Genomic DNA, 26,446 nt, shown 5'->3' with positions numbered 1-26,446 from the left:
GGCATCCTGATGTCTTACTTCCTCCCCAGAGGGTGACTTCTGAGCCACCCTAAAAAGAACCAAGCTCTCTGGGCTCTGCGGAACCTTTGAAGATGCTGAGGATGAGTGACAAGGGAAAGGAAGGTTCCTCTAAACTCTAAAGCATTGCTATCCATTAGGATTTTCTGTGATGGTGGAAAAGTTCTAAATCTGTGCTGTCCAGTACAGTAACCACTAGCCGCACATGGCTATTGAGCACTTGAAATGTAGATAATGAAACTGAGGAACAGAATTTTAAATTTTATTTAATTTTAATTAATTTTATATTTTAATAACCATATATGGCTAGTAGCTACTGTATTGGACAATGCAACTCTAGGGCCTTGGGGATAACGAGTTTGGCTCCGCTACTATGAAGGAGAGGCAGGGGCAAGGATAGCCCCAGTCCTCATAGGCCTTGTGGGGAGCCAGTGTCAGGAATGGGGATAGGATGGGTGCCCTCAAACAAGCACAGAACACTTCTCTTGCCTCTTTATTCCTGATGCACATTTGTCCCCTCTTTTTCCGAGGTTCTCATCACACACTGATATCCCCACTCCTTGATGGTCTCTGGTGATTTGCTGGGTACCTCTTGGCGAAGGCGCCTGGGAGATGGAGCTTCACACTTGTCCCTGCCCACTCCAAACTGTCTCTGGCGGGCATCAAAGACCACCTGTCCTACCCGGGTGCCTTGCCCGGGACAGTGGGGCTTCCAGTTGATTTGGGGAGGCATAGACATCTGGCGATAGTTCTGGCAGGCTGGAGGAATAGTATCCACAGGGTGGTACATCCAGTCTTGGCTACCTGCTCGCCGAGACAATGGTTGCAGCTCAATTAGTACAGGTACCTCTGAGAAGGTTTGCAGGTCATTGTAGATCACCTGCGCCTTGGAAGAGCAGGAGTTCGGGCTGAGTGGGACAGAAGTCCATAGTATGTGCTGCTCTGCATCCTCCTTCTGAGGAGTCTCCGCAGATACAGATGACTTCATCGGGGACAGTGTTGACTTTGCGGTCTGAGGTGGGCCCAAGACTTGGACAGACTCAGTACCTGGAGCAAGGTGTGGGTTCTTGTGGAGGTCAGGATTTGGGATAAGGCATGTGTCCTTGTGGAGGCCTGATTCCTTGGTATGGCCTTGAGTCTTGGGGAGGCCAGAGTCTCGGGTAAGGGCTGGGCCCTTATGGGGGCCAGGATCTTGATTAATTCCTGGGTTCTTGTGGCATTTGGGGTCTTGGGTATGTTCTGGGCTCCTCTGAGTTCCAACATCTTGGGTAAGACCACATTTCCTTTCAACTTCAGTGACTTGGGTAGGATGTAGATTCTTATGGAGGTCAGAATCTTGAGTAGGGCCCAGGCTCCTGTAGACTCCAGAACCTTGAGTATTCTTATTGTCTCTTGTAGTCTCTGGATTCTTGTAGTCTCCTGAGTCTTGGGTAAGGCCTGAGCCCTTATGGAGGCCAGAGGTTTGGACAAGGCCTGGGCTCTTGTGGAGACCAGATTCCTGGGAAAGGCCTGAGCTCTTGTTGACTCCAGAGTCTTGGGGAAAGTATGGGTTCTTCTGGGGGTCAGAATCTTGGGTAAGGCCTAGACTCCCATAGACTCCTGGATCTTGGTCATTTCCTGCACTCTTGTAACCTCCACATTCTTTAGAAGGGCCTGGGATGTTTTGGAGACCAGTTTTTTGGGAGAGATCTTGACTTTCGTAGAGTACAGTCTCTTGGTTTCCTTCTAGATTCCTAGAAACTCCAGTCTCTTGCATAAAGCCTGAGGTCCTCTGAATGTCAGAAGTTTGGGGAAATGGTGTGTTCTTGTGGAGGCCAGAGTGTTGGGTGAGACATGTGCTCCTAAAGATACCTGCATCTTGGGTAGGATCTAGGCTCTTTTGCGGGCCACAATCTTGCGTAATGACTGGATTCTTGTGAAGGCTAGAGTCTTGGGTAGGGCCTGGGCGCTTACGTAGGCCTGGATCTTGAACAAGGCCTGGGTTCTTGTAGAGGCCTGGATTTTGGGTAAGGCCTGGGTTCTTGTGCAGGCCTGGATTTTGGGTAAGACCTGGGTTCCTGGGAACTTTAGAGTCTTTTGAAGGGCTTGGGGTCCTTTGGAGGCCAGAGTCTTGGGTGAGGCCTAGACTCTCATGAAATTCAGGAGATTGGGGTTGGATTGGGGGTTGGGAAATGGTGGAGAACTGCAGAGGGATGGGAAACTGGGAAGAGGGGACAGACTGAGTAGACTTGGAGGTTGCGGGAGAGGTAGGAGTTTGTATTATGGTGGAGGGCTTCTGGTTGTTGGCAGCTTGATGAAGGACAAAGGATCTGGGAGAAACAAGAGGCAGAGAAAGAGTGCATGGTGGAGGAATGGTGCATGGTGAGCTCCGGGCATTGGTTGGAGAATGAAAGCAAGGTTGAGAAGGTGTAGCATCCTTGGAGTAGACCAGGAATTTGGGGTAGACTGGAGCTTGGGAGTCTGTGTTTCTCCTCTCAGAACTGCAAGGATGGAAGCTGCAGTAAGGGAAGGTCTTGGGCTGTAAGAACTTGTCTTTGGCATCATTTGAGACCTTCCATTCCATATTCCCCAACTCCAGGTAACCCAGTATGGATCCTGTGGAGGGCTTGGCACTGTCCTCACTACGTTGGTTCACTGTTTGCTTAGCTGTACCAGAGCTCACTGGGCCCTGTCCCTCTTGGGGCCTGGAAAGGGTGCCCAAGTACTTTCTGGAATATTCAGAGTTTGGCGGGGGGCACACATGGAATAAGTTCTGCCTAACCCTGCGGGCATTGTAGACCACATGGCCAGTGGAGAGGCCTTGGCTGAAGGCAGCCGGGGGAGAGGGAATAGGAGTTAGGATGTGAGTAGGGGTGGTGGCAGGGACAGGAGCAGGGACTGGAGTGGTAGTCATGGCCATGACCAATGCTGGGGCAGGGGTTGGGGCAGAGATTGGGACAGGGGCTGGTGTAGGGGCTGGGGCAGGAGTAGTGGCAGGGGCAGAAGTTGGAGGAGGGGCTGGGACAGAGGTTGGGGCAGGGATCAGGGTGTGGGCGTGGGTATAGTTTAGATGAGCCTGGGCCAGGGTGCGGGCTGGAGAGTGGACTGTTATGTGCTCAGGACTGTGGCCCAGGGTGTGGACTGAGGTGTGCTCAGGGCCCTGGGCCTTGGCGGGGGTGTGCTCAGGGGGATGGCTGGGAGAGCAGATCTGAACCTTGGGGTGGGTGCGCTCAGGGGGGTGGCCTGGGCAGTGGGTCTGGGCCTGGGCAGGGGTGTGCTCAGGGGAGTGGCCTGGGAAGCAGATCTGAACTTTGGGGTGGGTGTGCTCAGGCGGGTGGCCTGGGCAGCGGGTCTGGGCCTGGGTAGGGGTGTGCTCAGTGGGGTGGCCTGAGGAGCGGGTCTGGGCCTGGGCAGGGGTGTGCTCAGACGGGTGGCCTGGGGAGTGGGTCTGGGCCTGGGTGGGAGTGTGCTCAGGGTGGTGGACTAGGGAGCGGATCTGAACCTGGGGGTGGGTGTGCTCCGGGGGGTGGACTGGGGAGTGGGTTGGGGCCTGGGTCGGGGCATGGATTGGATCATAGTCTGGGGTCTTAGTCTTGCTCTTCTGGGGCAAGTGGAGTGGAACCGTGTCCAACTTGCTCATCCTGGGGAACTGGGAAGATGTCTCTTGCTTGGAGATAAAGGTGGCTTGGGTCTTTAAGGCTGGGACCTGAGAGGCCTCCCCAACTCCCATCATCCCTTCCTTCCATAGTCCCCATGGAGCCTCCACGGGAGCCCTGGCCTGTCCATACTGAGGTGGCATGCAGCAGCACCTAGAAGCTTTCTCATCATTCGTGTCTGGTATCCAGGAGTCAAGGTGTTTAGGGTGCCCGAGCAGGAGGCTTGGGTGACGATGGAAGCGGGAAGAGACTCTTGAGAACAGGTTCTTGGGATCCACGGAGCAGTGCATACACATGGGATGGCTGCCTATACAGCTGGGTTGCTTGTCTGCAGGGAAAGGTGGGATGGACAAGGCTGGGTTCCTGAGAGGCTGAGAATGGGGAGAGGGATAGAAGAAAGGAGACAGACCCACATCCTCTTGAGCCCATGCTGGGGCCCACTCACCTTTGGGGAAAAAACGATGGAAAAGAATCCGCAAGGAGCTCTTCAGATGCTTCCAGAGCTGAGGGGAGCAGGAGAGGGGAGAGTCCAGAAGTAGGTGAGCCCTGAAGTCCCACCCTGGCCACATTCCAACAGCCCTCTCACCTCAGCTCCTTCAAGACCCCAGAGCTCCCCCAACCCTGGTGCCCAGACCCCGCACTGACCAGAATCACCACATTGATTCCCACATTGAGCAAGATGAAACTGCCCAGAATCAGAAGAATTGAGTCTCCTAGGTCCTGGCACTTCCTGAGGTTGGTGCCAGAGCACACTTGGGCTCTGTGGTGGGCTCGCTCACCCATGGCCGGGGGTCCCAGGACTACCTGGGCCCCCTGGCCCCCATATACTCACTAGGATCCAGAGTCCTCTGGTGGGGGAGGGGGAGAAGGACTGGATCATAATGGGGCAGGTGGTTGGGGTCACAATGAAGGAGGGGGAGGAAAAGGAGGGCATAGGGTGGCATTCCATGGTAACTGGGTTCAGGTAACCCGAGCCTGGGCAGTCAAACAGGGCTGGGAAGACAGCACACCTCCCCTCCCACCCTCATTTGTTCCCTCTCTGCCTGCTGACTCACTCATTCAAACACTCACGAGTTCCATCCCCTTGACCACTCCCGAGACTGGGAAGACCTTGGCCTCAGGGCCCTGGGGAAGGCCTGGCTGGAATCCAGAGCCCTGGCGGCCTTCCTGCCACTCACTGGGCCAAGGCCTACATCTGCTCAGATGTGGAACCCCCATGTCTGGAATCTGACCTCAGCTTCTTACATGGGGCTGAAACTCCTTTGGGGACAGGGAGAGCAGAGACACAGAGTTGGTGCCCAGAGACCAGTAGTTTGGAGTCTGCAGCTGCAAGATCTGCTTAGTGCATGGTGCAGGACCAGGGGGATCCTGCTGGGAGGACTGTGGTCAAGGGGAAATTTATGCCAAGAAGGAGACACTGGCTTCTCATTTCAGGAAGCCAAGGCCAGGGACCCAGGTTGGCAGAAGGAGTGGTGCTTCCAAGCCACAGACCACCACAGTGTTTCCTGGACTCTGTTGCTCTTTATTCCTCTCTCCATGCCCTGCCCCACTGCCTGCTGTCGCCGCTGGTCAGTTAAATTTCCCCATCCGGCTCCTGTGCACCGAGGGCCTCGAGGCCGAGGTGGAAGGTGGCGGCAGTGAGTTGGCTCGCGCTCTGCTCTCCTGCACCTGCCGCTTCAGTTCCAGGCTGTCGTACACCTGGTGGTTGGTATTGCCCCCCGGATTCCGTCTGAGTGGCACAAAGGTGGGCGGAGGTGGGGAGAGCTCAGCAGCCTGGACTTCGGGCAGGCGCTGGGAGGAGCGGGAGAGCAGGGCTGGGCTGGGAGCCGGGGCCCGTTGGTATGAGGCCTCACCCAACACCGTGAGGGAGGTGGAGGTAGTCAGAGGGTGCCGAGCGGGCAGAGCCTCAGCCCATTCGGCCGCCCGGCGCCGGACCTCCTGAGGATCTCGGGAGCTGTAGCTCAAGTGTCCCGTGGATGGGTGGGGGCTGCGGTTGGGCTGGCTGTAAGCGTGGCTGGGGAGGCTCCGCCGGTGGGACTGAGGGGAGTAGGGCTCTCGAGCCTCCGCCCGGGAGACCCGGCGCACCAGGACACAGGGAGGCTCAGAGCCCTCCAGAGCACGCCGCCGCTGATCCCAGGAGTCATACAGTAGCTGGCCCCCTGAGGAGTAAGGGCTGTGCCCCCCGGGGACCCAGGAGGGGTTACGGAGCAGCTGGCGGGGAGGTGGTGGGGATGAGGTCCACTGCTCAGTCTCCATATTGCCCCAGATGCGGGACTGTGAGCAGTGGGGCCTGTAGGACTGCAGCCTCAGCTCTGACTTGGCCTCCACACGCTTTGGCATGCAGCGCAGCTCAGGTGACAGGTAGAGAGAGGGTGGTGGCAGGCTGGCCAGAATCCCACCCTGGCGGCCCCACAGCCTCATGGGGGAGGGCAGGCCCATTCGCTGGTAGAGCCCTCCCCAGCCCCGCCGTGGGTACTTGGGATATGGGAAAGACAGGTCATCCTCCTCTTCCAGGTAGGAATCCAGACCCTCCCCATCAAAGCAGGGCATCGGCCGCAGCTGTGACATTTTGCGGCTGCAATGTTGGCTACGGAAGACTGAGCGGTTGTGGGGACACTGTGTGGGGTTCTTCAGCCTCTGCTGGTGGCTGCGGCTTCGGCGGTAGCAGCGGCGGTGGCGGCAGCGTGAGCAGTGGTTGCGGATGTGGTGATAGGAAGAAGAGGAGTAGCAAGTGGGCCGGGCCATCTTCACTTGTACAGGGTCCAGGGTGCAGTAGATGTGGACGTCTTGGGCCTTGGGTGGTGAATCTTTGGGAGAACTTTCACAAGCTTGCAAGATTTCATCTGAGGGAAGCAAGAGTCCATGAGCGCAGGGCAATTGTCATAAGAGTTCAGGGTTGAGAACACCAGGGCCTGGGTTTCTAGGGCTGTGGTCGCATGGTGGCGGGCAGTCCCTACCTCTCTAGCTATCATACTTACTTTTTTGATTAATCCAGCAGATCGTCTTGTCTAAGACATTCTGGAGCCCATGCCACATCTGGGGGGTGGGGGCGGTAGGGTAGCGGGGTGAGAGTGAAGGCCAGGCTTTCCACTCCCACCCTCCACCCCTATCCCAGCCAAGACCACTCCTGCAGGTAGAGGTGCAGGCTGCAGCTGGCTTCTATCCTCAGCCGTCTTTATCCCTAGGGGTGGTTCACAATCATCACTGACCACAGTTGCCATGTTGATCCCAATGTTGACAAGAATGATGAGGCCCAGGAGCAGGAGTAGGAAGTCCTCAGCTTCCTGGGGACCTTCTTGGTATTGATTGCAGCACCCCAGGGTGTTATACCAGAGCTGGTTTTCCATGGTGGGGGGGTCCTAGGGCCACCTGGGCCACGCCCCCCCACCAGCCCCGACCCACACTGCACTCATGCCAGGACCTGGGGACACTTACCAGCTGGTGAGGCAGCCGGGTCATAATTAGGCACTTTGGGGGGAGTCACAATGCAGAGGTGGCAGCTCTTTTATCCACTTGGCTGGCCCTATAGATAGCCATCTCTGCCCTTGGCTCCCAGTCAGCGAAGCCCAATCCCTAGATATCCCAGAGTTCAGTCTGTCCCTCTGTCTCCATGGTGGCTTGCTTAACTCAACACCTGATTCTTGATTTGAAAATATGGTAGCTACAGTTGTGAGACGATCTTCACAGGAACTGAATCATGCATAAAGATTTCCTCCATTTTGTTCTTTTGAGACATTATGGCAGCTTATGTAGCCTGTTGGTACTTCCACCCATGCTTACTTGGGTCCAGCAGCTAGGGTGACTAGATGGATGAATGACAGCAAGAGTCCCTTCTGGGATCACCCCACGGTACCATTCCCTCCCTGTCCTGCCCATTTCCCTGTCATAATCCCTCTAGCACCCACCATACCCACCCCCTCCTGGCCAGGGATTGCAGCCTTCCGTGCTGGTGCTCGATGAGCCTATTGGCCCTTTTGCTTCAGAGCAAGACTGACTTCTGCCTTGCTGGGGTTGCTGCTTCTGCCAGGGACCACTCCCAACCATGGTTCCTCTCCTTGCTAACCAAATGCCATCCCACTGAGCCACCCTTCTAAATTGAAAAACTGCTAGCTGCCACCTTAAGAAAACCACATGAAATTCACAAAGCACAAAATAGATGTAATTGTTGGTATGACAAAAAGAGTCTTCGATTTAAACTAGGTTCATTACTGGGGTCTGTGAAAGTGGTGCCCTGGGGACCTCAAGTCATTTGTTTGCACAGTGAACAATTCAGCAGAACAGAGGAACAGCTTTTGGTGGTGAACATGATGTACTTTATACAGAAGTCGAATTATAATTCAGGTGATAACACCTAAAATCTATATAATGTCGTAAACCAATGTTACTTCAATAAAGAAAAAAAAAATAGAGAAACAGCCAGTGGGCATTTCCCATCAAGCCTCCAAACACATAGGAGGTGCTCGATGCATACTCACTGAATGGAATCAGCTTAAAATGTTCAATTATGATAGTTGAATGAAAATCATCAGAGAAGCAGGGCGATTCACAAAAGGCCTGTACCTATCCTGAGTACATTCCAGGAACCCATCTGGTATGGAAGATGAGGTCCAGCTCCTTCAGCCTGGGCACACTCACATGGCTCCTTGTTCTCGGGTTGTGTATGTGCACACACTTGTACATGTGTGCATGCATGTGTGATCCCAACTGTCTAGGAGTAGGGTTTCCCTGCTGTCCAGTGGATGGGATATTCTGATGAGTTCCATGGTGGACTGCAGGTGGGAGACTGTGATGGGCCAGGCTGACTCAGTGGCAATGGGGATCTACCTGTGAGAGGAGGGGGATGGAGCACCTGAGGCCGTGAAGTTGATCCTTGGTGCCCTTGTGACCATGAATAAGTCACTTGGTCTTTCTGAGCCTCAGTCGCATTTGTGACATGGAGGTGCTAATCAGAAGAGTGAGGTCACAGAGGGCTGTGATGTTATGATGAGGCAGCCCTTGAGAGTGTCCCCAATATCTCTTCCTCTGCTCCAAGCCTGCTCCAGGGTACAGGGGCTTCAGATTCTGACTGGGGAACTGTGAGGGCCTGGATACTGTCACTCTCAGGATCCCTCCCCGAAGAAACCAGGGCTTAAGAGGGAACGACACCTCACCCATAGCTGCAGCCTAAACCTGGGCTCTGGCAGGAACCACATCTCTGAGGGGCTAGGGCCATGGGGATGAGGGTTTCTCTTCTAGTGCAAGAGTGCCTGGGGATCTGGGTTGGGATTTGGGGGGCTTCTCTGGGCACTAAATAAAACAGGGTAGAGTCAGGTGGGAGTCTTACCAGCAAGAAGGGCCTGGGAAAGGCTGAGGACAAGGGCTGGGGAGGCCAAGAGTTTGACGAGGGTCCTCAGGGCTCGCTAGCCCTGTCGCCAGGGAGATCATTCCCTTAGCAACTAGGGCTTCTGGGTGCGGTGTGGGCTCTGGCACCCCCCACACCACCACAAACCACCTCCTCTCTCCTTTTTATTCTTTTCCCAGTCACCTCTCTGTCAGGGAACGGTATACCCAGTCCTTGCCCATCCCCTCAGCAGTGCTGGATCTGGAGGCCAAGGGATAACAGTGGGACAGGGCCTCTATCTCCCGGGTCAGCTCCCGAAGCCGCCGCCTCACATCGCGGGCATCATACGCTATGCGGCCTGAGGAGCGGCGCTGGGGGATATCAGGGACGATTGCTGGGCCCCGGATGGGTGGCGGGGTTGGCGGGGCTGGTGAGCACTGCTCCTGCTCCGCCTTGGCCCCTGCCCCTGCCCTGCCCCCACTGTTCTTGTGGCTCAGGGCCTGAGGGCTGGGGGGTGGAGGGTTCACAGGGTACACGTAGGCCTCTAGGCCCAGCTCTGACCTCATCTCTCTTTTCAGGGGTCTTTCCTCTACAGTCTGCTGGAAGCGGATGGTCTGGGAAGGCAGCTCCACGGTGTCCTGGGCCCAGGGAGCCCAGAACCCCTGGGGAGATTGGAAGCCTTCCCAGTCCTTGGGGCGATCCCAGTTGTGGGAACAGATTACTGGGTGCTGATGTAGGAGCTTCTCGTCATTGTCAGTGTCTGGGGCCCAGGCTACCGGGCGGTGGGCACGGCATGCTGAAGAACCTCGATGGCGATGGCGGCGAGTGGGTGGAGGGGTCACAGTCATTTTCACAGGGTCCAGGGTGCATCGAAGGTGGACTGCCGGGAAGCTCTGCTTCCGGGGCTGGGTCTGCTTCCCAAGCGAAGATGACTTACAAGCTTCTGTGGATCGGGGGGAGGTGAGAGGCTGGTGAGGAGGCTGGCTCCTACAGGGAGGGAGAGGCAGGGTGCGGGGAGAGAAGCTGCACAGCTATGGTGTCTGAGAGGAGACAGCAGGAGGGGAAGGAGCCAGCTTAGGGTCAGGGCTAGAAAGCCTGGTTTCTGCCCCTCCTACACCCCAAACCCCAGCCCCTGCTTACCTTTCTCACAAACAATATGGAACACTTGGTGTAAGAAGCCACGGAGTCTGTGCCAGAGCTAGGTGGGGGAGGACACAGTGACCCCAGGCAGGCCCTGGCCACCAGGCCCGTCCCCCGACCCCGCCATCCTACCAGCACCCTCCTGCCCGGCCCCACCCTGACCAGTGTCACCATATTGATGCCAATGTTAATGCAGACGATAAGGCCCAGCAGCAACAGGAAGGAATTGCCCAGATCCTGGCAGTTGTTGGTGTTGGGGCTGTGATACGAGGCCCACTCAGGTGGTGGCCACTCAGCCATAGCCATGGGGGTCCCTAGGGCCACCGGGGCCCCTAGGCCCCCAGCCCACTGTGCCCCCAGTATCCACCTGCCCTCCTGCTTGTCCCAGAGGCTGCTGGGGGTAAACGGGTCACAATGATGCTGGGGCTCTCCCTCACAATGTGCCAAGAGGGAGAGTCTGGGGCCCATGGTTGACCCTCCAGCCTGGGCCCAGGCCTTGGCAGGAGCCAAACCCTTCACCTTCCATGCCTCTCCTGTAGCTAGCCATCTGGACCAGCACATGGGCCCTCTGGCCTGTCTGGTGTCTGCCCCTATCAGCACCTGCCTGGTACTTCACACCAGTCTCTGACTTCTGCACAGACGCGGCTCCTGATCTGAACTCCCCCAAACAGCTCTATTACCATGGTGACCTTACTCCAGCACCCACTCCCCCTTTCTCTCAGACCTCAGAGCTAGGAGCTGTTCACTGAAAAGGGCTGTGGGCTCAGAGGCCCTCCTGCTCCCTCATTGGCAGTCACTTCCCCAAGGCTTATTTTTTCACAGGCCCCGCCCCACACCACCCCCATAATGGCAGGCACAACCAACAGTTAAACTTTTATATTTACAATATTCTCTTCATCTTTTGCCAGGTTTAAAAATGTGTACAGAGCCGCGAAGGGTTGGGGTGGGGATATGGGATTGTCAGGGAATTGTTCTGGGGAGAGGGGCCGGGTATTGGAGTCCGTGGCTGAATCATGGGGTCCCCCAGCCCCCCTCCCATACCCCAGTTTGTGGGGCATCTGTCTACAGGGTTCAGGGCCCAGGTCCCTAGCATTTAGAGGGCATGGCTGTTTGGAGAGGAGCCGGACCAGGCAGGGAGGGGTGGGAAAAGAACTAAGTTTCCATGGGTGGAGGCGGGAGGAGAAGGGACAGTCAGGAGGCAAAGTTCCCGGGAGCCAAGACGAGGGATTCTGGATTTAGGTGTCAGTGGAAGACAGCACCCCACCCCCTACTCAAGTTTGGCACTAACAAACCCACAAAATGCCAGCAGATGAGGATTCTCTCCTTCTCCACTGGTGTCTTTTAAAACCCTTCCTAACTTCGTTCTTTTCCCCAGAGGCTCAAACCCTTTCTCCTCTGGTCCCCTCCGGGTAGTCACCTCACACATGTCCTTTCAAATTCTTCCTGCTGGTATCAGCCCAAGCCCCGTCTCCCACTGCCCCCTCCATCTGTTCCTCAGCACAGCTGACCTCATTCTCTCCCCAGCCTGTCCTGTGAAGCCTTTCTCTCCTGCTCTCCTCCCCTCCATCCTCCACCACTCCTTTCCTTTAGCCCTGGTGGCCAAGGGAAGAGGAGGCAGGTCAAAGAAGAGAGTGGGCAGCCGAGGGAGAAGCTGGTCTGACGCTGAGATGGAGATAGCTTCAAAGAGAGAGACAGAGATGGGGGAACGGGGAACTGAGGCACAGAGGGAGGGATGAGACATAATAAGGAGAGGAAACAGACAGGCAGGACCCCTTTTGCTGCCACTTTCCCTCCCCTGTATCCACCTGCCCCTACATTTACCTGCCCTGGCCCAGGACTGGGGAATCCTTGGCACACTTTGGGGGTCTTCTCCTCTTAAACTCACCTACCCAGTTTGGCACGATGAGCAACGGTCTGAAGACTGAGGGAAAGGCTGTCCCAGACCCCGATGAGGGCTTTGGTTAAACATGCATGGCCTCTGTGGGTGACAGGTGCCACACCCCCGCCCCCTAACTCAGCATCTCTAGGGGAGGGAGAGCCAGAGCTCTCCCCTCAGGTCCGCTGAAGTCTGTTCCCACCTGCTGTGTGAGGAGGAATTAAGTGCTGGGCCTGAGGCCTGGGGGATGCAGGGAGGTGCTAGAAAGGAACCAACCGTCTGCATGGGAAAACACACATCCACATGCAGGAACATATTTCCACTCAGAGAAATGTGTCCCAGACCCATGGGAAAACAAGTTCCCAGGCAGCACAGGGATGCACGGATCTCCTCCCATCCCCCTAGCAGGGAATCTGTGTCTGTCATCTGTGGAAGGCGAAGCCAATCGGGGAGAACGTGCTCCATCTGACTTGTGCCACGGGGGTTAAACATGCTTCGCTGGGGTGGGAGTGGGGGGACAGGGAGGGGGGGCTGTGATTTCCTCACTACTTCCCAGGCACCACCGTGGGTTGTCTGGTGGCCAAGGGTCACTGTCCGTGAACACACCACTTCCAGGGTCTCCATGGGATGGGGAAGGGGGAGGAGGTGGGAGAAGGCATGAGGGAACAGGATTCTGGGGTACAAATCCCCGCAGAAATTCTTTGAGGGGGCCAACATGTGTCCAGGGCGGCAAAAAAAACCTTACCCTGCACATGGGAAAACACACCCCCTCATGAGAAAGCACACCTCTGCGTGGGAAAATGCTCCCACGCTTCCACACACCGAAGACTGGTGTCCCAGCGGAGGGCAAAAAACGCCCTCCAGTTGTACAAAGGCCCAGGTCCAGAGAAGAGAGTGGGCCTCTCTGCATGGGCAAAACACGCATCCCGGTGAGGAAATCCACGTCCACCTAATGCTCCTCAACGTGTGACAGCTCCACACGAGAAAAGCCTGTTGCCAAGTCCTCCTCCCTGCCTTCTGAGTGGCACTTCCCCAGGCCGGGAGGGCTGGGGAGGAGGGCCTCCCCAGGCCGCCCCCTATACCCGAGTAGTGGAGTGGGGGTGGGGTAGCGTGTTGTTGTGGCTGGGAGCGGAGGAGGGAGGCGGAGGGAAGGGCCCAAAGGGATGGAGAGATGGGGGTGGCGGGGGCGGCGGGGGCCCCAGGCCACTGGGCAGCAGGGTCAGGGCCCCGGGGGCCAAGAGAGGCACATCGTCCGGTGCCCGGCGCAGGGCCAGGGTGTAGTCGGGTGGGCAGGCGGGGCGTAGGGCTTCAGCAGGGTCCGCCCCAACGCCACCACCCCGCTTCAGCTGCAGTGACACCAGCTCTTCCTCTGGTGGCAGCTCGCGGCCGGTGGCCGGGAGCAGGGGGCCCCCACCGGGCACACCGGAGCCTGAGCCGCCTGGTGGGCTGAGCCGCCTGCACCGCAGCTCCTGCCGCCGGTCCCGCTTGTAGTACAGGGCGGCAAAGGCGAGGATGTTGAGGAAGAGGAGGGAGGCGCCCACAGCCACAGTGACACTTAGCTCCGTGGAGTAGTCTCGTGAGTCCCCGGGGAAGCGGTCATAGGCCCTGGGGCCAGGCTCAGGCTCAGGCTCAGGCGGCAGGGTGGCAGGTGGTGGGGGCCGGCGTGTGCCTGGGGCACCGGGTGGTGGGCGAGGCGGCCAGCGTGTGGCATAGGGAGGCAGGCGCGTGGTGGTGGTAAAAAGCTCTGTGTGCAGGTTGTGCAGGTGAGGCACGAGCTCCAGCCAGAAGGCCACCTTGTTGGCGCGGTAGTTGTCACGCACACGTGGTTTCAAGCCGATGTGCAGGTACTGCTTCTCCTTGCTGTTGAACTTGCTCCACACCACCTCCTCAAAGCGGTTGGGCTTGGTGTGGATGAACTTGGTGTCCTGCGGCACCGGCTGGTTGGGGTCACTGTGGGCACAGGAGGGCAGGGAAAGAAGGAGTGAGGGTGAGGCTCCGACGGAGGTGTGAGAGGAAAGGGGAGGGAGATAAGAGATGCAGAAAGCCAGGGAGACAGAAAGAAAGTCAGAGAAAAAGAGGGAGGCAGAGAGATAGACAAGAAGAGACAGAGAAACTGCCAGAGACAGGGACAGAGAGACAAATAGGGATGGAGACAGACTGCCAGAGATGAAGACAGAGGGCCAGAGATAGGCAGAGACAGAGATAGCCCGTGGGAGAGGCAGAAGCTGAGACTGAGCAAGATAGACACACATAGAAACAGAGACAAAGACACAGGAGAGACAGCCAGGGCGAAACCAGCAAGCAAAAAGGAAACAGATCAAAGAGCAGAGAGAGCGGAGAGATATGATAAATTTTAAGACAGATGTAGAGACAGCAATAAAGAAACAGACACAAACCCTTACACATACTCAGACACAGACTGGAGCAGTCAGACAGAGGGGCAGAGCACAGGGAGGAGACAGAGAGAGGGTGGGTAGGCAAGGGAAGGAAGGACAGACAGACATGGAGCCAAAGCCACCAAGTGAGCCCACCCCCAGAAAGGACAGGGACCTCTCTGTCTAACTCTGCTGAATCTGCAGCATGCAACTCAGTGCCTGGCACAGACAAGGTGTCCAGCAGGTGTCTGAGTGGAGAAGGCAAGAGCACCCTAATGGAGGAATGATGGCCGTGTGAAGGAGAGAAGGAACTGAGGATGGAGGGTGTGTGCGCCTTGGCCTGCAAAGGTGCCCCACCCAGCCCCTCTGGCCCTCACCCAGTCTTGGCAAAGTTGGTCCAGTAGGTCATGACCACAGCGCTGAGCATGACGTCATTCTTGGAGAAGTTGCAGGGGAAGAGGTCAGTGGCACCCACCATGGGCACACCAAAGACGTAGGGTAGCTCGTCCCCGTGCGCTGCGTCTGCCCACTCGGGCCGGCCTTCAGCCTGGCAGTGGTGGTAGAAGGTGTAAAAGTAGACAGGGGACTGGTAGTCGGCGTGCAGCTTGGCGGTGGCCACAGCTGGTGCCACCCACTGGTGGTCAGTAAAGAGTGCCAGCAGGGTCTTGCGCCGCATCTCGCCATTGTCCCGGTCGGCCCAGTCTGTGTACATAAACTTGATGGTCTCCCGCAGCACATCCTTGCCCTCCGGGTAGCCATACAGGTTGTCCACAAAGTTGGAGACTGTGAAGTCGAAGGCGCTGGCGGACACACCGTCCTCGCTCTCTGCGGAGTCCTCCACGAACTTGAGGCCCTCTCCTTGATTGACGCCAATGAGCATGTCATAGTTGAGGAATTCTCCCTGCTGCATGAGGATCTCAGGATCATCAGGAACAACGTCACCGTCCACCACGGGCCCAAAGGCGATGTGGTAGCTGGGGAGAAGGGGTCACGGTCTCATTACCTGCTCATGGCTTCCTCTTTGCTCACAGCCTGCTGGGCCTCTGCCCAGAAAACCCTTTTCCGCGTGTTAAAATCTCCTGAGTCCTTCAGGGCACCTGGCCTCTCAGCAAATCTTCCCTGAAGCCCTGCATGGTATCCTGTGCACACCTGCTCTGTTTAGGCACCTCCACTTAGGGAAGGTGTCTGAGAAAGAAGAAGGCAGAGCTGCTAGAGGGCCTGAAGCCCGCTTCTCCTTGCCAAATGGAATGCCTGCAGGCACCTCTCAGCCTCAACCTCCTTGGAAGCAGCAAGGACCTGGCCCCCTCCCACCCTCATACCCATACCGGGCAGGCTGCACATCTTGGTCCACCAGCTCCCGGGAAGGCTTCCGGCGCAGACACTCCACAGCTTCAGCGCTGTCCTCCCGGTCGCAGCCCACCTTGGCTGCCAGCAGCCGCGTGTACTTGAGCGGCTGGTAGTTGACAGACCAGCTGGAAATGGCAGTGCCACTCTGGGCGATGGCCTTCTGGAACAGCCCTGGCAAGACGGACCGGCTTCAGGCTGGGTGGTATCAGCCCAAGAGAGAAGGGGGAGCTGGTAGGGTCAGGGGTGTGGGAAAGGAGAAGGGAGGGGCAGACTGAGGAGGTTGCTTGTACCTTCTGAATGATGGGAGAGGATCAGAAGGTTGACACAGGAGGCCCCTGCCCCGGACCCAAAGATGGTGATGCGCTCGGGGTCACCCCCAAAGTGAGCAATGTTTTCACTGAGCCAGCGCAGGGCCTGGATCTGGTCCAGGAGCCCATAGTTGCCTTTTGCAGCCTGGTCCCCAGTGCTGAGAAAACCTGGAGACAGAGGAAGAAAGGGGCTTCCTGGGGGTGTAACAGTGCCCTTGACCCCTTCTGGGTAGCTCAGTCCAGCCTGGAAGCCATTCTGCTTCTGCTGGGTTTAGAGGAACCCTGCCCACCAAGACTCCCTCCCAGACTCCAGTCCCTAGAGTTGGCTGCCCACCCTCACCGAGCACCCCAAGCCGGTAGTTGAGTGTGGCTACAATGACGTTGCCATAGGCAGCCAGGACGGAGCCATCGAACATGTTCCCGGTGCCCTCCATGTAGGAGCCGCCGTGCAGAAAGAGCATCACAGGCTTCTTCCCAGAGTCCCGGATATCTGCGTGGGGAGGGGGCGGGAGGGTGGGCCAAGATGTGGGGGACAAGAATACAGTCAGACCAGAAGCAGCACCACTCAGCTCCCAGGCCTGCCGAGGACCAGCCCAGAGCTCAGGGGACATGTCACTCCCATCCCTGGGGGGCAAGACCGGATACCCCTCCCTCCCTCCCCAGCTATCCCTGGCAGAAGGTCCCTCCCCACCTCCTGCCAGCCTGCCCCACAGCACTTCTCCAAATGCTGGGCAGACCTTCCAAGAAGCCTAACAGAGGTGGGGGTGGGGGGTGGCCCTCCTCAGGGCATCTGCTGGATCCAGGGAACCCCCTCCCCAAACACACACAGTAAATCTCCTTCCTGCTCCGAGGAAGAGCGAGCTCCCAAGGCTGGTACTAGAGCTAGAGATGCTGGGAGGGTCCTGGCATCTCCTCAGACTCAGGCCTTGGGCCTCAGCTCCACATGGTAGCCTGGTCTGTGGGTGAGGGGGTGCCAGGCCCTAGGGTCCCTGGGGGCTTGGTCTCCTCCCCGCCCTAATTCCTTTCTAGGTCACCTCCCCAGTTACCATGGCAACCCCCAGCCTAATTACTGTGGCAAGAGGAGGCAGGGTGGGAAAGAGCCTGCTTAATGAAGCCAAGGTACAACTTCTAGTCTCGGACCCGCCCCAAACTGGCCTGAGCCCTGGGTTCTGCACTGGACCCCCCTCTTGCCACGTCCCCAAAAGATCCCATAATCACTACCACATGTAGTAGGCCCTTGAGGCACTCCAGAGGGGACTGAGGAGTGACTAATTCCAGAAGAGGGTGGGAGTCTGAGAGGGCTTGCCAGGGTCCCCAAGGTTATACTAAGTACCCTCCCCTGCAGCCCCTCCATGATTCAGCCACAGTGCCAAAGCTGGGGTCACCACTGTCCCTCAGGCCCTCCTCTTTCTTGACACCTGCAATCTCTGACTAGCACTCAGCAAACAAGAGCCAGGCCTGGGTCTCCACAGCTGGTCCCCAGCACCTCTGCCACCCTCCTTCATCCTGCTAGAAACTTTACTCCTGCCAGAAGGTCAACCAACAAGTCACTAAGACACTCCCCTCCACCCTCCACAGACAGCTTCCTGCCTCCTGTCTCCTAGGACCTTCTCTGCCACCTCCCTCAGCCTGACTTTGGCCAGGAGCTCCTAGGTGGGCAGTGCCCCCTCTGTGTCCTCCCCAAATCCTGTTCTTCCCTGAACTTCCAGTGGGCTTCCAGCAGTTCAGGCTAGAGTCTCCTTTCCTCCAAGGTCCTGTCCTAAATGTCCTGAGTTCTCCCCTCTCCTCCCCACCCAGCACCTCCACTCCCAGTGTGGGGGGAGGGGGAGTCAGAAAGGGAAGGAGCAGGAAGGGGGGCTGGGGCAACAAGAATTCAAAACCAACAACAAAAAACCGGATCAAGAAAGAAGAAAGAAAGAAAAAACAACAACCAAAAAGCAAGAAGCTCTCGGGGCAGATTCAACAAGAAAAGGAAAAAACCAAAAAGATCCATTTTTGGAAAAAAAGAAAAAAAGAAAAAAGTTCTTTGCATTTTTTTTTCAAAATTTTGTGGTGAAACTTCAAGATATTGGGCCCTGTTTTCAAAAATTTCCAAATTCTTTCATTTGCTTCCAATGTTTGCATTTTCTGCGTCTGACAGGCTTTTGGAAATTGTAGCAGGTTTCTGAGGTTTCAATTGTGTCATCAATTTGCCAACTTAAAATTTTTTTTCAAATGTTGTTTCGCTCCAAATTAAAATTGTTTTTTCAAATTGTTACATTTCACAAGTTTCAAAACAGTCCAAATTTCTGTCAAACTCTAAACATTCTATCCAATTCTTTGTTTTTTTTTTTTTTCTGACATTCCAATTTCTTTTTTCACTTAATTTTCACCATGTTTAGCTTTTCTTGCAGGTTTTCTAGTGGGTCCAACATTTTTCAAATTTTGTTTGAAGTTTTCATAATTCTTTTTTCCAATTATTACAAATTTTTCTTTTCTTTTCTTTTTCGTTTTTTTAGTTGGGAGAACTGAGGGGCCTTGAGGGCTGTGGGGCATTTAGTTAGGGGCAGGGCTGTGAGCGTCCTCTTATCAGCAACCACATGCAGCAGCGGGATTTTTAAATCTACCTGTGTCTGGCGGATTGAGCGTCGCCTCGTCACGTTTTTTTGTGAGCGGACCTAAGACCGGGAACACAAAACAGAGAAAAAAGGACAATTTTGTGGGGAAAGATGGGGGTCGGGGGAGGTGGTGGATGGGGAGGGGAGGAGAGAAAGCAGAAAAGGGGAGGGTGGGGGGGCAGAAAAAATAAGCCAAAAAAAGCAAAATTGTTTGCAAGAAAAAGAAACCAAGAAAAGAGAAAAACGTTTCTACAACCCAATTTTTTTCCCCTCCCCGGAAAAAGTCATGCCCCAAAGAAAAGGCTGGTTTTGGGGGGGTGGGGTGCCTGAGTGGGCTGAGGTCTGTCTTAAGACATATTGACTTGGCTGGACAGGATTTGGCTTGTCGATGTGTTTGCTAATTGCTGGAAATGAAACAGTGTTAGAGGTGTGGGGGGTGGGGAGGGGAAGCCCCCCAGGGAGCCTGGGAGCCCAAGGCCAGCTGTGCCACCCAAGCCACCACTCACGCAGGCCCTCTTCAGGGCCAGCCAAGCACCTGCCTGCTCCCTCAGGCTGTAGAGAGGAGGGGCTGCAGCAGAAAGGACTCTGCTTCCCTCTGGAGGGCAGAGGGTAGGACGGGGTTAGGGGCAGCCTGCCCCCGCAGCTTGAAGCCCCTGGAAGCCCTCAGCTCCCCACTGGAGAGCTGTGGGTAGGTCAGCTAAGGCTGCCTGCCCACCTACCCAGCCTCTCACCCGCCAGCATTGCTCTTCCATCTGTACTCACAGGCCTGGCTTCTCGCCCCATCTCCCTAAGGTGGGGCGAAGCAGGGAAAGGGGTCATCAGGTCTTGCCCTCCACTCCAACTCTTCCCTCTGCACACCCCCAACCTCATCCCTTACCCAGACCTGCTCTCCTCCCCCAAAATGGTAAACTTCCCACCAGGGGCACCAGCCCCCCACCAACCCCTGCTCTAATGCCAAAAGCCCCCCTCCCCAATTGGGGGTTCAGTCCACAAAGAGGGAAGAGGAAACACAGTGCCCTGAGCTAGCCTGACACATAAGGTGCCAGGAGGTGCTGGGAGGCACAAAGTGTGCCCACTGTCAGGGAAAGGCCTCAGACTGGGCTCAGAGTTTGGCTCCAGGCTCCTTTCTGATTGTGGGCTTGGTCAGGGGAGAGCTGGAACCCAGAGGCCTGAGGGGTTCCCCCAGGCTGATTGGCTTCTCCTCAACAGACTGAGGAGGGATGGGTCAGCAAGGCTCAGGCCAGCCTCTGGAAGGTTTCTCCCAACTGGCAATGATGACCCACGGGGACCCATTAGGATCAGGGCCTGTTCTTCTCCATAACAGGATAGGGATGGGAAAGAAGTCAGCAGGGCATGTGTGCACATGAGAATATTAAGAGTGTGTGTGTGTGTATGCGTGTGTGTGTGTGTGTGTGTGTGTGTGCGCGCGCGCGCATGAGCCTGAGTCAACTTCTTCCTCCCAAAGCTGGTGTGAAGCTTCAGTGAGATCACCTGAATGTGTCAGGCCCCTAGCAGGTCTGCAATAAGTGCTGGTTAAAAATATAGAAGGTGTGGGCCTAAGTGGTGTGGGGGCAGAGTGGACAACTTATTTGGAAGTGTTGGGGTGGACAGACAATTGGTGGGAAGTACTGGGTGGATGTTTCACATGGGGGGTCATGAGACAGATAGCCCACTGAGGGGGACACTGGGCTTCACGTAGGACAACCTACGTGAAGATGTGGGGGTGGAGAGTCCATGAGCCGAGAGCATTGAGATAGTCAGTCTGTGTGGAGGCACTGGGGAGAGTGATTCAGAGGCAGGAGGGTGGTGGGTTAAGTTGTCCATGAGAAGGCAGGGAAATGCGAAGTGGATGGTTCTCATATGGAGAGTATTGAGGAATTGGGGAGGATGTGTGGAGTATATTGGGCTAAATGGCCTATTAGGGTGCTTGGAATCTGGATAGGACTGGAGTAGGTGATACTTCTGTGCATTGTGTGTTCAGGTTCCTAGGAGGCATGGTTTATATGGGGAGGGGTAGGTAGGGTGTTAGGGTACGTGACTGGTATGAAGAATATAGGATGGATGGTCCAAATGGGAGGTGCTAAGGACACTGGCTGAGGTGCATGAGGTGTTCTGTGATTGGCACGAGAGGACTCTGAGTGCAGGGAGCAAGGTGTTGGAATACTAGATCTGTGGGTAGAGTGTAGGGTTGCTGGTCATGTTGTCACAGCCTGAGGTATGATACAGATGATCTCTAGGTAGGAAGTAGGGTAAGCAATGTTTGAGGAGTGTTGAGGGTATTGGGAGCTGTGGTGTGAGTGGCCTGTTGGAGCAGGCAGTAGGTGCAGTGATTGGGGTAAAGGCCTATGTATGGGTGTTACCAAGGCATGTGATCTATATCCAGGGATACTGGGGGCACATGCCTGTGTAGGTGATGGGTAGACAATTTCAGAGAAGTGTTGGGATGTGCGCTGTGTGAAGTTGCTGGGAACTGTGATATGTGTGGTGTTGGAGCACATGGTCAATGTGTAGGTTGGTTGGGTACATGACCTGAGTTTTGAGTAGTTGAGATTCCTGGCGGTGGGACTTGAGGACAGGATGTTGCAGTAAGAGGTGTGTAGGGTGTACATACGGGGTTTCCTGGGTACTAGGCCTATGTGTAAAGTTGTTGGAAAACGGCCTGTGGGAGTCTTGCAAGGTGAATCGTCTCTGTAGAGGTGTTGAGGTGCTTTGGAGTAGCGACATGGGGTGTAAGTAGGATCACATGGGGGATGTTTATGTGGTGTGTTGGGGTGGCTGGAGACCACTCTTGTGTTGTAGACCCCTAGAAGGTACTCTGATTAATCTTGGCGTGCTGAAGGCTGGCAGATGGAGAACTGTCCAGGGGGAGTGTGCTGGAGGCCAGGAGCACTGCTGTAGTGAACTACAGAGTTCATTGACAAGAACAGCCAGCTGAAGAGCCCTAGTGTGCTGATGGGGATGGGTGGGCTGTGCCACGAGTGGAGGAGCCTTTGCCAAGGAGCTTCCCTGATCCTTTTAGGGCATATGGGGGTCAGGGGACAGAACATCCTGGAGAAGCGACACTCAGCTCAGGCCAGAAGCTCTGGATCTAATGTGACAGATGCAAGTCTGCCCTTCCGGCCTGGCGGAAAGGAGGAGTCTATGTTGTTCTTTAAATGTAGATGTAGCTAAAGTGGATATTCAGCCAGGGACAAGCCCAGGCCTGGAGGTGGGAGGTGGGGCAGAGCTGGAGAGAGTGACTGTCTGTCTAGGCAGAAGATGGATGCCTCCATCACCTGATCACCCTCAGCAGCCACTCTGTGTGTGCCTCTGTCGGGAGGGGTGGGTAAGCCCAGCCTAGTCATGGACTCTCTCGTGGGCACAAAGAACTTCTGGGGTGGCTGTCTGTGGGATTCCTTCCTAGGACTGCCTGGCAGGCACGCTGTACCACCCTGGGAGGGCGTGCGGAGCCTGCAGGGACAGACTGCTCCTCACAGCCCCCACAAAGGCCCAGCACCGGGCTCAGGCCATGCCAGTGCCTGAGGGTCTGCATGTGCGTTTGTGGGCTGTGTCCACGGGGTGCCCGGCCTGGTGCCCGTGCCCTTACCGTCCTCGGTGGGCACGTAGAGGTTGAGGTATAGGCAGTCCTCGCTCTGGTTCTGCACGTAGGTGGCGGCCGCCTCCAAGTTGTCGGTGAACCACACAGGCAGCATGATGGCGGGCAGCGCCCCGTGCAGGTTCTGCGGGCAGGCGGGCGGCAGGGTGGTGGCGTTGCGAACGCCGGGCCACGAGGCGGGGGCCTCGGGCGGCTGGAAGCGGCGGGCGCCCAGGGGTGGCGTGGCGTAGGGCACGCCCAAGAACTGCACGACTGGGCCCAGGATCTCGTTGTTGAGCTCACGCCGCACACCGCGCACTCGCCCGTAGGCTGTGTTCACCACTGGGAAGCGCTCCTCCCCGAGGCTGCCGAGGCCCAGGCTCGGGCCGCCCGGGGCGCCGCCGCCAGGACCCCCTCCCCCCCGTTGAGCCCCCGCCAGCCCCACCAGACACAGCGCCAGGAGCCACATGCTGATCGGGGGACCCCCCCTCCCTCCCCGGGACCCCCCCCCTCGGAGAGAGAGAGAAGGGGGGGGAGAGGGAGGGAGGCCCCCCTCGCCCCAGGAGGGAGGAGGGGGCCGGGGAAAGGAGGGAGGAGGGGGGTGGGGAGGGACCTGGGTTAGACTGGACAGAGAAGAGGTCTATTCCTCTCCATGGAGGGGGCAAGGGGTGGGGAAGGGAAAGGAAGTGGGAGAAGGTGAAGGCAGGCCCGACCTGCGGGGAGGAGGGACAGGGTATGCAAGATACAGACGGACGGACAGAAAAATACAGAGGAGAGGTGGAAGAAGGGAAGGGAAATTGGACGGGGCAGACAGAAAGGAATGGGGAGACAGAAGAGACAAGTGGTTAGTGACTTGGAATTCAGACCAAGTTGCCCCCTTCTTTTACCCCCAGGCCCCCTGACCCCTCCCCCATCCCAGCAACCCCTTCCCATCAGCAGGAACCCAGATAGAAAAGTCTGAGGCTTGGGGTGGAGTCAAGATGTGGTAACTGTCCAGGACAGAGTCAGAGGAGGGTCAGCTCCCTAGACCCAGGACACCCCCTTCCAACTGCTTTATCCCTCCCAGGCAGGTTCTCCTCAGGGGACTCAGGAGTGCCAGTTCCCACCTCCCTGGGAGGGATGAGATAGACAAGGAAGAGAAAATAAAAATACCAAGTCATTAATTAGCAGGAAGTGGCAGGTTTGTTTATACGTGTTAATTACTTCTGAGCTGTAATTTCATGGTACTGAACCCCAACCCCAGGCCAAACTCAGATCTTTTTTGGGACTGCACAAGCCCAGCACCTTCTCCTCCCTTCAACATCCCATTCTCTAAGGATTTGTGCAGCAGGGGACCCTTTTCACCCAGGCCCTCTCCATTTCTTCCCTTAGAAGTTAAGGTGCCTTGAGGCAGGGGCTAGAGTAGGGAGGGGATGCTGGAGGGGCAAATCCAGGGACAGATGCGTGATCCTGCAGCTGGTTGCTGGGCGACAGGATGCTGCCCCGCAATGTTACCTCAGCAACGGGCTGCAGCTTTAACCCTGGAGGAGGGGTCTGGAGGAAGAGGGGAAGGGGCTGGCTTGGTTATGGGGTCCATTCAGGGCATGAGGGGGAAAGCAGAGGCATGAGTCAGAATGCTACAGTTTCCCCCAACCTTAGCATAGAGGAAGAAGTATGTATGTTGGGGGTGGTGCAGGAGATTGGGGACTTAGAGAACCCTAAAAGACCCGCCTCTTGCCCCTTGTTGGCCAATCAGAGCCTAGCTCTAGTGACCAGGCCTCTGGCTGGGCAGAAGGGGTGCTGAGGTGGGTTTGGAGGGCATCAGATGTGCCCACCAACTGTCCCCCAAGTCTTGAATGGCCTTGGGCCACAGATACCTCCTCCTCCATGCACAGCATTTTGACCTATGTCCTGGGGGCAAACCTCAGTTTTCTCTCCGTCCCATCCCAGCTATTCATCTCCCCTTCCCCTTGCCAGCCCCCCACAGTTGCTACTCTGATGCTTGGGTGCTCAGGGCACCAGGAGTAGGACAAGGGAAGAGATCAGACCAAAGGGGCAGACACCCAGGTCATTTCAGCAAGCACCCCCGGTCCCCCCCCCCCCCCCCCCAGCCGCCAGAGCTGTTTGCTGACGCGGGGTTTTCAGAGCCAGGCGCCAGCCCGCGGGTGGCTCTCTGCAGGTGTCAATTTATTCCAGAGATGAGGACACAGGAATCCTTACCACACACACCCAGTCATGCCCTCCCGCTCTTCAGGTCCTCTTAAGCTCCTGTTCCCCCAGCACCTGGAGGGGGCTTAGGGCTGACTCCCTCAGGATCTCCCCTGCCCATGCCAGGCTGGGCTCTGCTTCCATGGCCTTGCCGCCCCCTCCCCCTCCCATTAACACAGTCTGCCTCTATCACCCCTCCTCCCTTAAGGTACTTTAGGCCCCTGGCCGCCTCCCAGCCAGCTTTTCCCCCTTCTTCCCTCCCCCTGGAGCCCTCCCCCCGCCATCTCTCTCCTCTCCATAGCACTCCCTCAGAGCATCTTTCCTCGGCCTCTTCCAGCTTGCTCTGGCTCTTGCCTTCAGTCTCTTACCCCTCAGTCTTTTTTTCATCTCTCTCTTCTGTATCTCCCTCCCTGGTGTTTCTCATCCTTCTCTCTCAAATCCCTTCCCCAAATTTCTCTCTCAAGCCCCTTCTATTTCTTTCTTTCCCCTTTCCCTATCTCTGTCTCCCCCATTTTCTCTCCTCTGCTCTCATCTCTGTCTGCCACATCTTGCTCCCCCCTCCTTCTCCCTATCCCTCTGCCTTGCTCTCTCCATTCCTGCCCAGGCCTGACTCCCCCAGCCGGGGAGAGTTGAGGGACGGGGGCTCAGGCCGCAGGCCCCCCCCCCTCTTCCTGCAGTGGGGAAAATGGCTTGGCCGGGAAGGGGAGAAGGAGGGGGAGGGGGAGATGGGAACACACGGGGTCTGTGGGCCCATTCAAAGGATCATTCATGGGCTGGAGAGAGGCAGAGACAAAGAGACCGAGACGCAGAGACACGGCGAGAGCATCCCTAGGCGGAGACACGCAGACAGAGCAGGCTGGGGGAAACCAGGCGCAGGGAAAGAGATGGGAAGAAGGAGACCCCAGTGGACCGCCACGCAGCCCCTTCCACCCAGCCCGGCTTAGCTCCTACCTGGCTCAGCTCTGAGGCCGTGGTGCCTCCATCCAGGGCTCCGAGTAGGGGACAGACGGGCTTCGGGAGGGGGGCGGCGGCCTCTGAGCCCCCGCGGCCCTGCAGGCCCAGCCCCCGCCCGCAGCGCCTCACCCGGCGGGGGAAGGGGATCGCCCCAGCCCCGGGGGGCGGGGCCGGGATCCAGTCGATCCCCGGGGAAAAGAGAGGTAGGGGATCGGGTTAGGAGGAACCCGAGAACAGGGAACCCCGCAGTGGGGACAGCGGGGCGAGGAGGAGGCGACGGGACAGCACTGGATTGGGTATCCACTGGCTCCGTGGGCCGGTTTCAAGGGACCAGAAGGCGGTACAGGCGGAGGATCCTAAGGGATCGGGTGCGGGAGGAGGAGTCCACGGCAATCCCCAGGGGCCCGGAGCCCAGGAGCGCAGGATCCGCGGTGCAGGGGCAGGGATCCAGCCGGAATCCTCGGGGAGGGGGAGGGATCTAGTCGATCCCGAGGGCGGGCGGGAGGGGGAGGTCCGGGGAGTCAGAGGAGGGCGGGAGCCGAGTCTGGAGCCCCGGGGCGGGGGTCGGCACCGCTCCTAGGAGGGAAAGCAAGGGTAAGGGGGAGGCTTCAGGGGATGCTTAGCAGCCAGGAGGCCCAGACTCCTGGTTCCGCGCGCCAGGGCCCGCCCGCCCCGCGTCCATCCCAGCCCGAGAGTGATGATCCGTCGGCGGAGCAGCCGCAGCAGCCCCGCGCGTCACCGCGCGGCCGCCTCCCCCGCCCCCTGCCGAGAGAGCAGCGCACACCCCTCGCTCCCACCCGCCTGCCCGCCCGCCCGCCAGAGTGTGGGGGGACTGGAAACGGTGGAAGGGGGCGGGAGTGGACAGACCGACGGATGGACGAAACGGGCCGGGGCAGGGTGGAGACATCCCCCAGATCTCCCATCCTCGGGGTTCTAGTGGTTGATGGGGGGTGGGGGAGGCGGGGGGGGTGGGGTGGGTGAACATAGGGGGCGGTGCATCATATGAAGAAGGAGGAGCCTTCGGACCTGGAGGAGGAGCCATCTGGACAGTGGGCAGGGGTTAATGGCTATGGGTGGAGCTTGGGTATCTGTGGGGCCGCCTCTTTTGGGGAGCT

The 26,446-nt window shown here is 57.3% G+C and overlaps 4 protein-coding genes across 8 annotated transcripts; all 4 read right to left on the bottom strand.

Moving 5' to 3' along the window:
* Window positions 1-498: 498 nt before the first annotated feature.
* Window positions 499-4,507, bottom strand: SPEM3 (SPEM family member 3). Its single transcript, XM_005597746.4, is given in 4 exon segments — window positions 499-597; window positions 599-3,981; window positions 4,099-4,156; window positions 4,299-4,507. Coding segments are annotated over 4 exon segments (3,621 nt in total). The 5' UTR covers window positions 4,437-4,507; the 3' UTR covers window positions 499-555.
* Window positions 4,508-5,154: 647 nt separating this feature from the next.
* SPEM2 (SPEM family member 2) lies at window positions 5,155-7,116 on the bottom strand. The gene is made up of 3 exons (XM_023653447.2): window positions 6,863-7,116; window positions 6,632-6,689; window positions 5,155-6,496 (listed from the first exon to the last, which is right to left on the bottom strand). Exons 1-3 carry the CDS (start codon window positions 6,998-7,000, stop codon window positions 5,223-5,225), a joined length of 1,470 nt encoding a protein of 489 aa, XP_023509215.1. The 5' UTR covers window positions 7,001-7,116; the 3' UTR covers window positions 5,155-5,222.
* A 2,029-nt stretch (window positions 7,117-9,145) lies between these two features.
* On the bottom strand, window positions 9,146-10,784 carry SPEM1 (spermatid maturation 1). 2 transcript variants are annotated; one of them, XM_005597745.4, is made up of 3 exons: window positions 10,285-10,784; window positions 10,114-10,171; window positions 9,146-9,916 (listed from the first exon to the last, which is right to left on the bottom strand). In XM_005597745.4, exons 1-3 carry the CDS (start codon window positions 10,672-10,674, stop codon window positions 9,174-9,176), a joined length of 1,191 nt encoding a protein of 396 aa, XP_005597802.2. In that variant the 5' UTR covers window positions 10,675-10,784; the 3' UTR covers window positions 9,146-9,173. The 2 variants fall into 2 exon arrangements, with proteins under 2 accessions (XP_005597802.2, XP_001503127.2); XM_001503077.5 differs by having other exon boundaries at window positions 10,276-10,782.
* Window positions 10,785-10,974: 190 nt separating this feature from the next.
* Window positions 10,975-25,546, bottom strand: NLGN2 (neuroligin 2). 4 transcript variants are annotated; one of them, XM_023653456.2, is made up of 8 exons: window positions 25,329-25,546; window positions 22,203-22,335; window positions 18,626-18,676; window positions 16,360-16,509; window positions 16,002-16,187; window positions 15,690-15,882; window positions 14,742-15,338; window positions 10,975-13,939 (listed from the first exon to the last, which is right to left on the bottom strand). In XM_023653456.2, the coding sequence occupies exons 2-8, from the start codon at window positions 22,306-22,308 to the stop codon at window positions 13,066-13,068; spliced, it is 2,157 nt and encodes a 718-aa protein (XP_023509224.1). In that variant the 5' UTR covers window positions 22,309-22,335; window positions 25,329-25,546; the 3' UTR covers window positions 10,975-13,065. The 4 variants fall into 4 exon arrangements, with proteins under 4 accessions (XP_023509224.1, XP_023509222.1, XP_070084064.1 ...); XM_023653454.2 differs by having other exon boundaries at window positions 22,203-22,903; window positions 25,329-25,467; XM_070227963.1 differs by lacking the exon at window positions 18,626-18,676 and having other exon boundaries at window positions 25,329-25,450.
* Window positions 25,547-26,446: the final 900 nt, after the last annotated feature.

The sequence above is a fragment of the Equus caballus genome, chromosome 11 (genome assembly GCF_041296265.1).
Source record: "Equus caballus isolate H_3958 breed thoroughbred chromosome 11, TB-T2T, whole genome shotgun sequence".
NCBI lineage: Eukaryota > Metazoa > Chordata > Mammalia > Perissodactyla > Equidae > Equus > Equus caballus.
This window is presented reverse-complemented; position numbering and strand designations above follow the sequence as displayed.